The 14,469-nt window shown below is 49.3% G+C and overlaps 1 protein-coding gene across 6 annotated transcripts in view; it reads right to left on the minus strand.

Annotated features, from left to right (window-relative positions):
- Positions 1–744: 744 nt before the first annotated feature.
- cdc42bpb (CDC42 binding protein kinase beta (DMPK-like)) overlaps positions 745–14,469 on the minus strand; it is a 34,371-nt gene continuing 20,646 nt past the window's right edge. For 2 of the 6 annotated variants that reach the window (XM_076755769.1, XM_076755767.1), the window contains 22 exons: positions 14,297–14,445; positions 14,098–14,195; positions 13,353–13,432; positions 12,583–12,627; positions 10,428–10,502; positions 10,275–10,346; positions 9,969–10,074; positions 8,916–9,052; positions 8,693–8,832; positions 8,198–8,279; positions 7,903–8,119; positions 7,441–7,503; positions 7,105–7,346; positions 6,292–6,646; positions 5,926–6,023; positions 5,744–5,828; positions 5,505–5,622; positions 4,577–4,694; positions 4,174–4,404; positions 2,720–2,828; positions 2,264–2,325; positions 745–1,494 (listed from right to left, as the gene is read on the minus strand). In XM_076755769.1, the coding sequence (XP_076611884.1) occupies positions 1,372–1,494; positions 2,264–2,325; positions 2,720–2,828; positions 4,174–4,404; positions 4,577–4,694; positions 5,505–5,622; positions 5,744–5,828; positions 5,926–6,023; positions 6,292–6,646; positions 7,105–7,346; positions 7,441–7,503; positions 7,903–8,119; positions 8,198–8,279; positions 8,693–8,832; positions 8,916–9,052; positions 9,969–10,074; positions 10,275–10,346; positions 10,428–10,502; positions 12,583–12,627; positions 13,353–13,432; positions 14,098–14,195; positions 14,297–14,445 (2,805 nt within the window). In that variant the 3' untranslated portion in view covers positions 745–1,371. The remainder of the gene's footprint in view (positions 1,495–2,263; positions 2,326–2,719; positions 2,829–4,173; positions 4,405–4,576; positions 4,695–5,504; positions 5,623–5,743; positions 5,829–5,925; positions 6,024–6,291; positions 6,647–7,104; positions 7,347–7,440; positions 7,504–7,902; positions 8,120–8,197; positions 8,280–8,692; positions 8,833–8,915; positions 9,053–9,968; positions 10,075–10,274; positions 10,347–10,427; positions 10,503–12,582; positions 12,628–13,352; positions 13,433–14,097; positions 14,196–14,296; positions 14,446–14,469) is intronic. The other 4 variants (XM_076755772.1, XM_076755771.1, XM_076755768.1 and 1 more) reach the window with 3 other exon arrangements.

A 14,469-nucleotide genomic window follows, 5' to 3' on the forward strand; every position in this document is an offset into this window, starting at 1 on the left:
TAAGGCGGGGGAGTGGGGGGTGAAAGGGGGTGAAAGGAGTTGAAAGGAGGTGAAAGGATTATCTGTCTCTCGGATGATCAACAGGACCTGGTAGCTTATTCTGAATCTTACAGGAAGTTGATGGAGGGAGGGAGGAACAGGGTCAGTGTGGGACAGAGGTGCATTCTGGGTGCAGCGATGCTGTTTCTAACGTCCTCCAGCTGAACGTTGACCTGAGGACGCCGTCGTCTGCAGCTTCACAGCAGCTGAGGAAGACCACAAGATGTGGCTGAAAGCTGTTTGGATTCACTCTCTTCTGCCGTCTGATTGGCTCTGCTGTCTCTCTGCTCTCATCTGGACACTGATTGGCTCCGGGGGTGTAAACAAGCAGAGAAGGGCCTTTCTCCTCATCAATCATTAACGAACCTGCCAGACAGAACTGAGGGCGAATGAAGGATTAACCACTGACCTGAAATCTGCTCTGAATTAAACATGACAAAAACACGACAGTCTGGTGGAGCGCGCGCGCACGCACACACGCGCACACACACACACACACACACACACACACACACACACACACACACTGTTCTATTCCTTACAAATAAAGGTTGTTGAAAAAGAGGAAAAAAACATCAGAGGAACTGAAACCATAAGAATTCCGTTTCTGAAAGTAACACAAACATCACCTGCTGGTCTGACATTCCCTCACCTGTCCAGGTGTTCATCCAGGTGTTCCTCCTTTGACACAGACACACTCTCGAGTTCTCTTCAGATTCTTTTATTGAGTTTCTGTTCGACTGCTAACAGGTTTCATAATTACAAAGATTCTTTAATTGGTGATTCTGGAGGAAACAAAGCAGTAGTGTTCAGGTGTGCCACCACCTGACCTCAGAGGTCAGGTGGAGTCAGTTGGGGTGGGGGGTGGTGGGGTGCAACGGGAAAGATCATCACTGACACAAAATCAAAGATTATTTTTCTCCTACAACAACAACATGATGATGATGTGCAACTTGAACAAAACTTTATTCATACAGTGTTTGTTTTCAGAGTGAGGCCTCCGTCACTCAGGAAGTTAGCCACACGTAGCTCAGCAGCTAACAGCCCGCTAAAGCTGACCAGGAAGTTATTTATTAAAGAAGAAAAGGTGATTGGTCCCACAGAGCCAATCAGACTAAAGGTCAAAGGTCAAACACAGCAGCCATCAGCAGGGGTGGCAATAAAACCAGGGGGCGGGGCTTCCCAGCAGGTAAAATCCAACAAATATAAAAGCAGCAGGAAGCTCAGACTCACCCCGCCACAATAAAATCATCAAGTAAAATTTAAACTCTCAGTCTGCGGCCGGTCGGTTCATTTAGCTCCTCCTCCTTCAGGTGTGCAGGGGGCGGGGCCTCAGGGCTCCATGTCCAGACTGTCCAGGGTGAGCTGGCTGCGGTGGGGGGAGTTCGGGCTGGGGGGGCTGCTGGGGTTAGAGCTGTTGGAGGGGGTTGAGTGTTTGGTCGAGTCCGAGTCCGGCTGGGCAAAAGACATTAACACAGAGACAGAGACAGAGACAGGGAGAGACAGAGACAGACAGAGAGAGAGAGACAGAGACAGACAGACAGAGAGAGAGAGACAGAGACAGACAGACAGAGAGAGAGAGAGACAGAGACAGACAGACAGAGAGAGAGAGAGAGACAGAGACAGACAGACAGAGACAGACAGACAGATAGAGACAGACAGAGACAGAGAGACAGACAGACAGATATATAGAGACAGACAGAGACAGACAGACAGATAGAGACAGACAGAGACAGAGAGACAGAGAGACAGATATATAGAGACAGACAGAGACAGACAGAGACAGACAGGCAGACAGAGACAGAGAGAGACAGGTTTACTGTGTTGAAGTTGTGAAACACTTCTGATTAAAAACAGCTGACAGACAGACAAGATGAAGAAAAGATGATCAATAATCCTGATCAACTCTGATCACTGATCATGTTGGTGTGTTTAATGAATTCATGTGGAACAGGAGACACGCTGACTGTCCAACGACAGGACGATCAGTGGACAGCTCTTCATCAATCAATAAATCAATAATCAATAAATACTTTGTGTGCTGCAGGACCAATAATCATTTACGATACAGCAGCAGGAGACAGTGTGTGACCTGGATCTGGACCTGGACTCAAAACCTGGACCTGGACCCTCTGAGCAGGTGTCCATCACGCCACCACAGACTGACACAGTTTTAAGTGTGTGTGTGTGTGTGTGTGTGTGTGTGTGTGTGTGTGTGTGTTACCTCTCGGTCCAGGTCCTGGTCTGGTTCAGAGATGCTGCGAGATGAAGCTCCTCCCCCAAAATCTGAACCAATAAGAACACAGATTGCAGATGACATGACAGAGCGGAGTGTGTGTCTTTGTGTGCAGATAAAACTACACTCTAATTATATATATATATATATACATATCCCTATATACACACACACACACACACACACACACACACATATACATGTATATATATATATCCATATATCCATATTTTTCATCAGAAAAATCACCAGGCGCACCACCAAACAGGAATAAGGAAAATCTCGTCTGACTTCACTCAGTGTGAAGCCTGTTTGACACAAAGTTGATATTCTTGCAGTAATTGAAGAAAGACACACGGGAAGACTTCACCTGATTGGTGCTCTAAACCATAGAGCACCAATCAGATGTGTGATATGTGTACAGGTGTGTACAGGTGTGTGTACCTGAGGCTGTGCGTGTGATGTGTGTCTTGCTCCTCTGTTGCCGGGAGATACTGGACAATGGGCGGGGCTTATCTTTCACTGAATCATCCTGAGAGGAAGGCATCACGCTCTGCAAATGCATATGCACACACGCACACGCACACACACACGCACACGCACACAGGTTCAGTATTAACGCCTGCGTCTTCAGCGCCCCCCAGTGGTTGTACTGAAAAAGCTCAACACATCCTCACAAAGATAAGAGAATTATTATATTAAATCAAGAACTACAGCTCCCAGAAGACTTTGACAGCGCTCCTGCAGCTATGACTCATGGGAGATGTAGTTGGCAAGGCTGCATTTGGGCAGGACTTTACAGACCGCAGGTTACTGTTACTGACACACTAAGGTGAGACAGAAGAAGAGTGCTCTGCAGTGAAATGACAGGAAGTGCAGTGGGATTCTTCATCATTTACTATTTTTAATAACCTGTACAAATGTACACAGACAGAGCTGTTTTTTCTATTCCCCATCTTGTAAACTTCTAGATTTTATTTAGACCTCTTTATGTCACTGTACCTGCTTTTTAGAACCTGCTGGCTGTAACGACGAAATTTCCCTGGTGTGGGATCAATAAAGTCCAATCTTATCTTATCTTATCTTATCTTATCTTATCTTATCTCTTACCTCAAAAGACAGGAAGTGATGTGAATGACAGGAGTTTTGTCAAAGGATAGAAAATGGAGAGCAACGTTTTTTGGTTTGGTGAAGCTGAAGCGTCTCTTTCTAAACCGGCAGTTGAATCTACAGACGAGCCAATCAGAATCACTGAACTCATGACGTCACTTTGTGTGATTTCTAAGAAATAACCATTCAAAAAAAGGCTGCGGCTCAGGAGGTAAGCGGCCGTCCACCTGTCAGGAGGTCGGTGGTTTGCTCCCTGGTCTCGGCAGTCCACTGAACCCCAGAACTGCCCCGATGCTGCGCCATCACAGTTCAGTTCATCTGTATGTCGCTTTGGATCAAAGCGTCTGCAGATGACTGACTGTAATTGTAAAGGAGGAAATACTTGATTGACAGGTGCGTTACCTGATCGACAGGTGCGTTACTGTAATTAAAAACTGCAGAATAAGCATAAATTGAACAGATTTAACTGATGAATGTGTGTTTTGAATCTGACCTGGAGTCTGAAGACAGACAACAGCTCGGCCATGTGACCTCAGGTTTGTTTTTGTTTTTTACAGCACTGGTATTATATATATTTGTGTGTGTATATATGTATGTATGTGTATATATACACACATACAGAGTATAGTAAATACGTTGGCAGAAAAGACAAAGTATATAAGTACTTCAGTCAGTGTACCACAGGATGTCTATCAAGTACTTTTACATACAGAGTGAGAGAGAGGGGAGAGGGAGTGTGGGGGAGGAGGGTGAGCAGGGGTGGGAGTGATAGAGAGAAGCTGGCCTACCCTTCCCAGAGAGGAGGTGGAGGGAGAAGAGGAGGAGGAGGAAGGCTGCAGGAGGCTCTGCTGGGAGGAGGAGGAAGAGGAGGCGTCTTTCTGCAAGAAGGCACCGGCCGACGCCGAAGTCATGTGATAGACGTGCTCAAAGTTGGAGGGAGGTGAGATGAGGGTGTGACGGAAGGAGGAGGAGGAAGGGGAAGGAGATGGGGAGGGTGAGAGGGAGGTGACGTCACCAACCTGAACATCGGGGCAAAGAGGAAGAGGGGGTGAGGAAGGTGAGACAGGGGGAGGAGGAGGAGAGAAGAGAGGAGGAGTCAGTGTGATGAACAGAGCCGTCAGAGGAGAGAAGGCGGTGAGGGAGGAGAACATGCCGACAAGAGGAGGAGGAGGAGCAGTAAGGAGGACTTACCAGAGGAAGGTCCATGAGGACCTGCATGCCGTCTCCTGGTCCCATGTGAGCCACGTGGTTAAAGTTCGTAGGATTAGAGATCATCTTTGATCTGAGCTCCGGATCCCTCAGCATCTCCCTGCGCACGCACACGCACGCACACATCCACACACGCACGTACGCACGCACGCACGCATGCGCGCACACACACACACACACACACACACACACACACACACACACACACACACAGGTCAACAGAGAGAGAGAGAGAGAGAGAGAGACAGACAGACAGACAGACAGACAGACAGAGACACACACACACACACACACAGGTCAACAGAGAGAGAGAGAGAGAGAGAGACACAGAGACACAGACACAGACACACACACACACACACACACACACACACACACACACACACACAGAGGTCAACACACAGACACACAGGTCAACACACACACAGTAATAAGCAGTATGTACAATGGTTGTTTATGAGCGTGCTGTGTGTTTTGCTGAGTCATCGTGGTGTTTTATTTTGCTGAGTCACTGTGATGTTCCACTAAGCTGCTCTGTTCGGTCAAACGTTGTCTCACTGACTTTTAGGGTTCGGGGTTTTTTTTAACACGGTTTGTTTTGCTGAGTCATCATGAGTAGCTGTGTGTTTTGCTGAGTCATGGTGGTGTTTATATTGTTTCTTGTTGCTGAGTCACTGGTTTTAGAGACCAGACTGGCACTCATATGGTGCAAACGTGTTTTTGGGGTGACAGCTGTGGTTATTAATACGCTCATCTCTAGTTTCACAGCAGATTCTCACAACGCCGATCTTGTCTACGTTGTCGTCCACTTTTGCAGAGTCACTGCGTTGGTTGGTAAGTCATCAAGAAATTGCATTTTGCTGAGTCATTGTTACTGTCTGAGTTCTTGGGTTTTATTTTGCTGAGTCACCTCCTCTGCTGAAGTCGCTCCTCCTCAGGAACCTTAAAGAGGAACTTCCTCTTGCTGCGAGTTCGAACCATCAACTTCCTGCTGTGGTCCGACGTGTCTGGGATGGTGAGGTCTCCCTCTGAGGACAGACAGGTACAGAGAAAGACATGTAAAGACAGACAGGTAGAGAAAGGTTAGCTTCAGGCTGGTAGGCAGTTAATGGAGTGTTACAGGTGTGTCCAGGTGCGTCTGCTTGTTACCTGATGAGGTGTTGCTGAAGTAAATGAGACGAGGAGGTTCTGAACTCAGCAGGTTTAAGGTCCCTTCAACATTCAGAGGTCTGATCTGAGGACAGAGACAGGGATGTGATTGGCTGGTTCTAAACTGTGATTGGCTGTTTGCTGAGCTGTATTCTGATCAGTGCTGCGCTGTGATTGGTTACCTTGCGGAGGGAGATGGTCTGAACCCACTCTGTGGTGTGAATATCAAAGACGTCGACCCCGTATTCACTGTAGACGGTCAGGTGGGACGAGTTAGAGCCTGGAGAGAGACAGGTGTCGATCAATTGCGTGTCAGTATTTATCAATACCTTATGATGACCCATCATGAGCCGGTGACATTTAACACTGCACTGATCGCAGACTGAAGCTGTCCTTCATAATAAACCTGTTTAAACTCACCTGACAACCATCTGCACCTGTCCAAACTCACCTGACAACCATCTGCACCTGTCTGATCTTATCTGAGAACCAGACACAAATATCTGACTGCTGTTCCACTAGAAACCGTCTGTGTACTAATAACGTACTGCACGCAAGCGGTGTGGCGGGCCACATCAGCTCCTGGGTTCGGGACCGGCGGCCCTGTCCATCCACATAGATTCCAAGCTGGCTGAAGCAGAGCAGCAGTTCGGTGGATCCCACCTCCAGGGCGTGCAGGGCGTCCAGAGACTGCTGGGCCAGGAAGGCCAGCGATGGGTCGCCCGGGCTCACCAGACTGATGGGGGACGACTCCCCCTGCAGGGCTAGCAGAGCGAAGCCCGAAGGATAACCGACACACAGTCGCTCCCTCACCATTCCCAACCACTGCACCAGCCCTGGAGCCTGCACCTCCCACAGTTTCTTATAGTGTGGCTTCGCTCGAGTGATCTCGTAGCACTGAACCTGGAGAGAGACAAAAACAGAACCAGAACATGACAACAGGAACAGAACCACAATGACCCGCCCTCACCAGCGTGGTACTAATGTTGGTGCAAAGACATTTCCATTTTCCTCAGAGCCCAGGAACGACCAACCACACAGGACACACTGCATGTATTTCACAAACTCTGAAGAAACGATGAACAGCACTTTGGAAATAAGAGAGAAGAAAGAAACCTCAGGCCGAGGAGGCGAAGTGAAACTGCAATCATTTTATATGGAACAATGGACTAAGAACTACAGCCGGGGCTGGCGTGAGGCGGCAAAAGCAGACAGAAACAGAGAAAACGAGGCTGATAGGAAACCAACCTAAACGCAGATGATGTCATTATTCTATAGTAACATTTACTTCATGGGGAAACGTAAAAGCAAAAAACTTGTCTATTGTGTCCCATGTCCTGTCTGCTGCTTTGTTCTCTGACCTGACGTTTGACGGCAGCCAGCAGACATGCGGGGCCTCCGGGTCGAAGCAACCCCGTCGTCAGAGCCTGGCAGCCTTTGGTCTCCGTCAGCTTGATGTCAAAGGAGGACTCGGCGCCCTCCAGCGCCCCCCAGGCGTGAAGGTGAATGTGACGGTTCCGTCCACAGAGCAAAGCAACAATCTTCTCTTTTGGGATCAAATCGATCTGATATACCTTCTTACTGTCTGCTGCTCGTACAATCACTGGAGAGAGAGACAGGGGTTAGTCATCTGTTGAATATCAACTGACTGTCTGTCTGTCTGTCTGTCTGTCTGTCTGTCTGACTGCCTGTCTCACCATCTCTGGTGACCTCCACCACAAACAGTCCGTCTTCTGTTCCCAGGACAATCCTCTCTCGATCTGTAGATGAAATATGTTTGAAAATCATCAACAGCATTCGCCACTGAAAGAAGTAAAATATTTCACATACTGGTATCCTATGTTGTGAATTCCCAACGTTCAGAGACCTTTATTTTGAAATTCCAGTTTTGTTTCTGCTTCCTTCTCTTTGTGCTCATCCTCTCTGCTAGCGCTGCGTCACTGGCGATGTACATTTTAATATTACTGGCATAAAGTTCACATAGTACAATAACTCCACTGTCTCTCTCTGGACCTCATGTTGTTGCCCTGTCTAGTCGATGTTTATGTGTATTTATTGTTTCGTTGAAATGTCGGGAAAGATGATTCAGCAATTATCCTGTTCAGAAATTAGCCTAGTTTAATCACAATACTTAGCACTGAGCAGAAGCTGCTACTGACCGAGCACAGCGGCAGACAGCGTGGTCTTGATGATGGGCAGTGAGGCGTCATACGCCTCGTGCAGAACGTGGACCTGGCGGTTCTTCAGCAGGTTCTTGGTAAGGATGCTCTGCAGACCCTCCAGGATCCTGACCCACTTCCTCTTCTCCACTTCGCTCTCTGCCAGCACCAGAAGAGACACTGAGCAGAGCTGCGAGATCAGCTGCGAGGACGTCACCTGATCATGGAAAATAAATATGGGTCAGAAAAGTGGAGGTCAGAGGTCAGACAGCGACAGGTCAGCGGGGTCACCTACCCTAAAGATGCAGGGGATGTCCTTCCTGGTGGCATGGATTACATCTGACGCCAAGACAGAGCTGACAGAAAATTCCTCATCTCTGTAACACAAACCATGTTTCCGCTATCAATATACTGCAAAACAGGTACTACAAATCAGTGATCTATCAGAGGAGAAAAACCTTTTCAAAGGCTACCTCAACCTTGTCAGAGCCAGCCTCTAACTTCTTTAAACTCCCTGAACCTTCTTAAAATTACCCAACTGCTCTTAAAATACCCCTGTGCTTCCTATACCGAGGCTCTACCGGGGCAGCCTACCCACGGTGATTAAGACCCGTGCAGGTAGATAAAATCCTAATTCCAATTTTCTGGATTATTTTGAGTTGTTATTTGTTTGCATAATCCAGGTCACAAAGAGTTAACAATGTGGAAGAGCCTTAGCCAATCAGAGCACAGGTCTGCAGCAGGATACTGCTGCTGGGGAGAAGAGCTGCTGCTGAACGTGGGCAGTTACCTGAGATCCAGCACCAGACTGGCCACCACCCCTGGCTGGGTGGACTTTCCCTCTGGGACGTCATAGAGAAACAGTTTACAATCAGAGACCACAGCAAACGCTCGCTGCCAGCCTTTCTTCACCCCGCTGGGCTTTGGGATCTGACAGAAAGATGGCAATAAGTGAGTCTGGAACTGCAGTACAACTACTGCATCAGTACCACGTCAGTACTGCCATCAGTTACCCTGACGTAGCCCTTGTAGGCGGTGCCGATGCCTCTCTGGACGTCGATGCCCTGCGGCCTCTTGGCCTGCTCTGCTGGGATTGGACAGACCAGGGGGGCGTGGTCTTTACAGGAAACGTGGCAGATGAAAGAACACACTAAAGAGAGATGGACACAGAGACAGACAGCATCAGAGAGAGGTCAAACAGACAGAGTCAAAGAAAAAGTCTGAGAGACAGACAGAGAGACAGACAGACAGACACTGAAGTTTGATCATGTGGTCAGAGCTCCATTAACACAGTTCTAAATATTCAGTGGGCTGAAGTTGCTTTATCAATGGTGTCGTATTGATTGATCACTTCCTGTTGATAATTGGTTCTATTCAAACAGCTGATGACAGGACGCTGAAGACAGCAGCGTGTCCTGTGTGATTCAGGATTTCAATGACTGCGTTTATAGCCCGCTTAAATCCACTTTACTCACAACACTTGGACCAGGTTTTAGGTGCAGGGAAAGAGTCAATGAACCAGCATTTCCTTTATGCTATGAAGATCATTTATTGCTTATTGATTTACAATACTAAGTTGCAGGGAAAGGGGATTGGAAACAAAGTCAACATGGAGTCTATGTTGTGCGCGCTCGCACTGCGTGTCCATGGTGGTTTTATCCTGTGAAATTTCAATGGGCCACACCCACTTCAGCAGAGCAAAGAATCACGCCGATCCATGCTGTAGAACCAACTCTTTACTGTCAAGGATGACATCTCCATTGTTAGAACCCAGTGCGCTGCAATGACAGTCGTTAGGGACATGCAATATAGACACAACACCAGGTTCGGGATGACGCTGCTGGTCCGGGCTCAGGGCTTCAGTACCCGGCCTTCTGACAGAGACCTGTGGACAGGAGGCAGGCATCGGACCACCTGCTCTGTGCTCTGTCTCATTAACCAACAGCCTGATTTCACCTCCCGGCCCACTGACACGTATAGCTTCAAGCTTCAGGGGCCGGCACCTGGAGGGGGAGGCTGACGTAACAGTGCACCTGTGTGTGGATCAGTGTGACGGCGCTGCGTACCTTCACAGGCGAAGCCCTGTCTGATGAGGCCCACCATCAGCGAGGTGCAGTGTGTGCACTGGGTCGGACTGGAAAACGTCTTGATGCTCAGCTGGTGAGCTTTGGGCTGTGAAACACGCAAGTGCGCGCACACGCACACGCACACACACACACACACACACACACACGTTATGAAAAAAGATCATCAAAAAAAAGGTCAAAAGTCGACAGCTGAGACGCTCTCTTTGTTCACTGACTGGACGAGTGCAGTCTGAGACACACACACACACACACACACACACACACACACACACAGGTGTAGCCTACCTTTGGTGCAGTCAGTGCTGAGCTCTGGTAGGTGGGGGAGGGGCTTGCGGGGACTGACGCTGCTTTCCCTTCCTGTTGACAGAAGACAGGTGAGGGAGCGGGTGGTGAAGGCGTTCTATCAAACACAGGACATTCGCAGTGTTTGTGACTGACCTCATGATCACAGGTGGTGGAGGGCGAGGGGGGCGTGGTCTCTGATTTCAGGGGGGTGGAGTCTATGTCTGTGGTCTGCAGGTCAAAGAGGAGAGACAACACACCTGAAAACTGCTCACTCACAGTTAAGCTTGGTTTAGGCTTCTGCGTCGCGGCGACGCCGTACCTACGCCGTCGACGCAGACCCCTACGCGGACCCTACGCCGTAGCCTGACGCGCGCCTCCAAAAAATCCTGACTACGCGTCGCGTCGACGCGTAGTGACGTGAACGTCGAGGACTGTGATTGGTCCGTTCAGAACGTAATTTTCGGTTCAGTCGCAGCCCTATGGTCGCAGCACAACAACACCGCCATTTTCAAAGTTTCTGTGGTGAGAGCTACAAGAAAAACTGGACCAAGCCGAAGAAAGAATTATCGAAGAGGTACGCAAGTACGACCACCTCTACAACTCCTCTTCGCGGCAGCAAGAGCCCCCCGAAACCATACAAAGACACAGCCGCACCCCCCTAGCGGCTTGGCGGTGAATTGCGGAGCAACGCGTTCCCTCGACGCAGAACTACGAATGCTCAGTGACGGCGTAGGGTGTACGCCGTAGGTACGGCGTCGCCGCGACGCCGAAGCCTAAACCAAGCTTTAAACATGCAGAGTGTGACAGCAGTGGGACACTTTCCCCTCAGCACTGACTGCAGACACAGTGAGCTCCTGGCTGCTCCTCCTGCTCCTCCTGCTCCTCCTCTCACTTCTTTCTTTTTATCAGCTCTCTGTGAAATGTGACCTTTGACTGAACATGGAGGAAGTAAAAATGTTGTTGCTGATCTGATAGATGCTAACATGCTAGCACCAACACGTGTTGTACTTTGTTGTCATCGTGCTGCAGGAAGCTCCAGCTGAGTCATTCCTGCTTTCTAGCCACAAGCGACTTTCCCTTCAGCAGCTCTGAGACCAGCTACCGAGAGGCGTCAGTGACAGCAGACACTGAGTGACGGTTGGCTTTTGCAATAACTTCCTCCCAAACTGTGTTAACCTCCGAGCACTGTCGAACCACATGCAGAGAAGAGCCAGTGGTCACGTGGACAGAAGTCAACGTGGACAGACGTCAGCGTGGAAAGACGTCAGCGTGGAGGTGTGAGACAGAACCTGTGACTGGTTGGTACTGGCGTGTGGTGAGTTTGTAGAGTCTGGTTAAAGCTAAGTGGGCCAATTTCATGAAGTGTTTCCTCGTCTGCATTCACTCGTTCACACACATCTGAACGGCGGCTCGGCCTCATGATGAGCTCATCCATTCAAACTCACGCACACACCGATGGCGTTTGTGGGGTTCAGCGTGTCCAACGCGTGGACTGCCAGGCCGGAGATCGAACCACCAACCTTCTGATGGTGGACGGTCGCTTGGCCTCCTGACACAGTCGCCCCCCCTCGTATCTCAGTGTAAAAGCTTTGGTTATTGATATGATTGGTTCTTGTTCCTTAATCAGCAGAATTTAAATGACGTGAGTTTGGTTGTTTTTCCTGAAGTCTGGTTCTGTCCCCAAAAAGGGGGGCGGGGCCTCGGCGCTTCATGACCTGATGCCGGTCTGGTCTACATATTGGCTGAGAGCAGAGTCTCGCTAGATGGGTGGGCCCTCCGGTGGGGGTGGGGTCTCGTCATGTGGGTGGGGCCTTCTTGTAATGACCTTAGCAGGCCGATAGCTCCTGGCTGAGTTACAATCTTGGTAGGGTGTTCCTGAGCTGTCTGCTGATTGGTTGATGGCAGCATGTAAACAACACACCGGTGAACCAGTCCAATCAGCGGTGGCAGAACACTGCTGAAGTTAAATACTACCTACATCACCTCACACTGACCATGACTAACATCCCACTGTGGAGGTAGAGCGGTCGTCCACCTATCAGGAGGTCAGTGGTTCGATGGCCTTAGCAGTCCACATGCTGAAGTGTCCTTGGGCAAGATACTGAACCCCAAAACTGGCCCCGATGCTGCGCCATCGGTGTGTGTGTACATCGCTTTGGATAAAAGCGTCTGCAGATGACTAACTGTAATTGTAGCACAAAGCTAGCAGCTACGACCAAGGTCACATCTGACAGCTAGCTGGCCTGGAGGATTGTGGGTAAGGGTGGCGGTATCAGGGCTTTGTGGGTAACCTGGAGGATGGACTTACTTCTTCCCAGAGGGCGGCCAGCGAGGAGGCGGAGCAAACCGACGCCTCGATGTTGCAGAGAGAAACAAACAACAACTTCAGACACTCCACACTATACCTGAGTGACATCATCATCATATGACCAGCCAATTCATTTCTTCAGCTGTCCTGTTATGTGTTCTGTAATTCAGGGCATGTGTTTGGATGCAGGCGAGTGCAGTAACACATCAACCAGGGAAACATGAATAACACTACCTGCAGGACAACATCGCACCAGCGCAAACGACATCTACAAACGAGGCGCAGCAGCGGAACTCATCTAAATCTGCCGCCACGCGGACAGCATCGGTCAGGAACTACAGTCTGTGTACTGACTGTAGTACGCAGCAGACCGGTGGGCAGGGGTCTCTCAATCACAAAAGGAATAGCCTTTTCACCGCAGCGTTGTGTCACGCCGAGACTGTGCTGAACCACAGTGTCAACAAAGGCTTTGTTAATAAAGTCTACTTTTTCACTGAGCATCGGGTCCTTTTGGCCGTATATATAATGAACAGCCGCGTTCTGTGCGCAGACGCTGAGATCTCCATTTTCAGATCAGAACCTGCTCACATCATATTTCTCTACTCGACCGTGAGGAAGAGCTTCTTGTGACGTGTCTCTTTGTTGTAGATTCTAAAAGCTTCAAATTGATCACGAAGTGAAATTCAGGCTTTGGTTGAAGTCACAACATAAAACAGACAGACAGGTGAGACAGACAGACAGACAGACAGACAGACAGACAGACGACTCACTCTGAAGGTGAGGTCAGGAGCCAGAGGAGACGTGTTGAAATATTCAAAAATGGAGTCCTGGAAGTCTGGAAGCTTCAGCCCTGTAGAGAGACAGGTGAGTATGTACACATGTCAAGACAGCGTCCACCCTGCTGTCCACAAAGACCACAGCACCCCCTTTCCAAAAAAGGTGGGACACTGTGGAAACTGTTAGCAGACTAACATCCTCTGCAAAACACTGATTTCATTGAAAATAGCACAAAAAATACGATAAAGGAGAGTCTGAACTGTGGAGCAGCTGAAACGGTCCACGAAGCCAGAAAACGTTTGTCTTTCAGAGGGACAGCAATTGTCTCCTCAGTTCAAACGCTGACATAGTGATGAAAGGAAGAGCTGAACATGAGAAAGACCCATCAGATTCGAGATGAGGACATCGTTTTCAAAAACAACGAACTTTCTCTGTGTCAGCATTTCATGTGTCGTCTTTGTGCCATTCTCAGTTAAACGTGGTTTTGGTGTTTAAGACATCATGGAAACGGTCATGAAACACTGAGTTAGTTTTGGTCTAAAGCTCTCATCATTTCTAATCTGGGCTTCAGTCTTCACGGCTCTGATGACGGCACAGTTTTTCCGGTCGAGTCACTGACTGTCAGCACTGATGCAGTGAGTCGACAGGACCGTGGCCACTTCATGAGGCCTGTAACCTTCGAGAAAGATTAACCTTATCCTGGTGGACTGAACCCTGAGGGACTCCAGGTGGACTCACCTTTATCAGCGCGGGAGCGATTCTCCTCCATCTCTTTCTTCAGACTCTCCATCTGCTCCCCCATCTCCCTGCTCCTCTCCTCTGACTCCTTCAGCTTACTGCAGGCAAACGGGCAGATGGACAGACAGACAGACAGGTGAGGAGAGACACAGGCTAGGAGACAGAGGCAGGTAAGGTGTGTCTCTGTGTGACCTCTGACCTCTCCAGATTGATGTTGGCAGCTTTGACTTTGCGCAGCTCCTCCTGAACCAGCTGTTTGGCTCTGATCTCAGCATCCAGAGCCGACTGAAGCTCCAGACGAGCCGACATGTCCAACTTCTGACTGCGCCGCACCTTCCATAGGGGGTCCTGCAGGTGGGAGACAGGGGGCCG

The sequence above is a fragment of the Chaetodon auriga genome, chromosome 18, assembly GCF_051107435.1.
Source record: "Chaetodon auriga isolate fChaAug3 chromosome 18, fChaAug3.hap1, whole genome shotgun sequence".
Lineage (NCBI taxonomy): Eukaryota > Metazoa > Chordata > Actinopteri > Chaetodontiformes > Chaetodontidae > Chaetodon > Chaetodon auriga.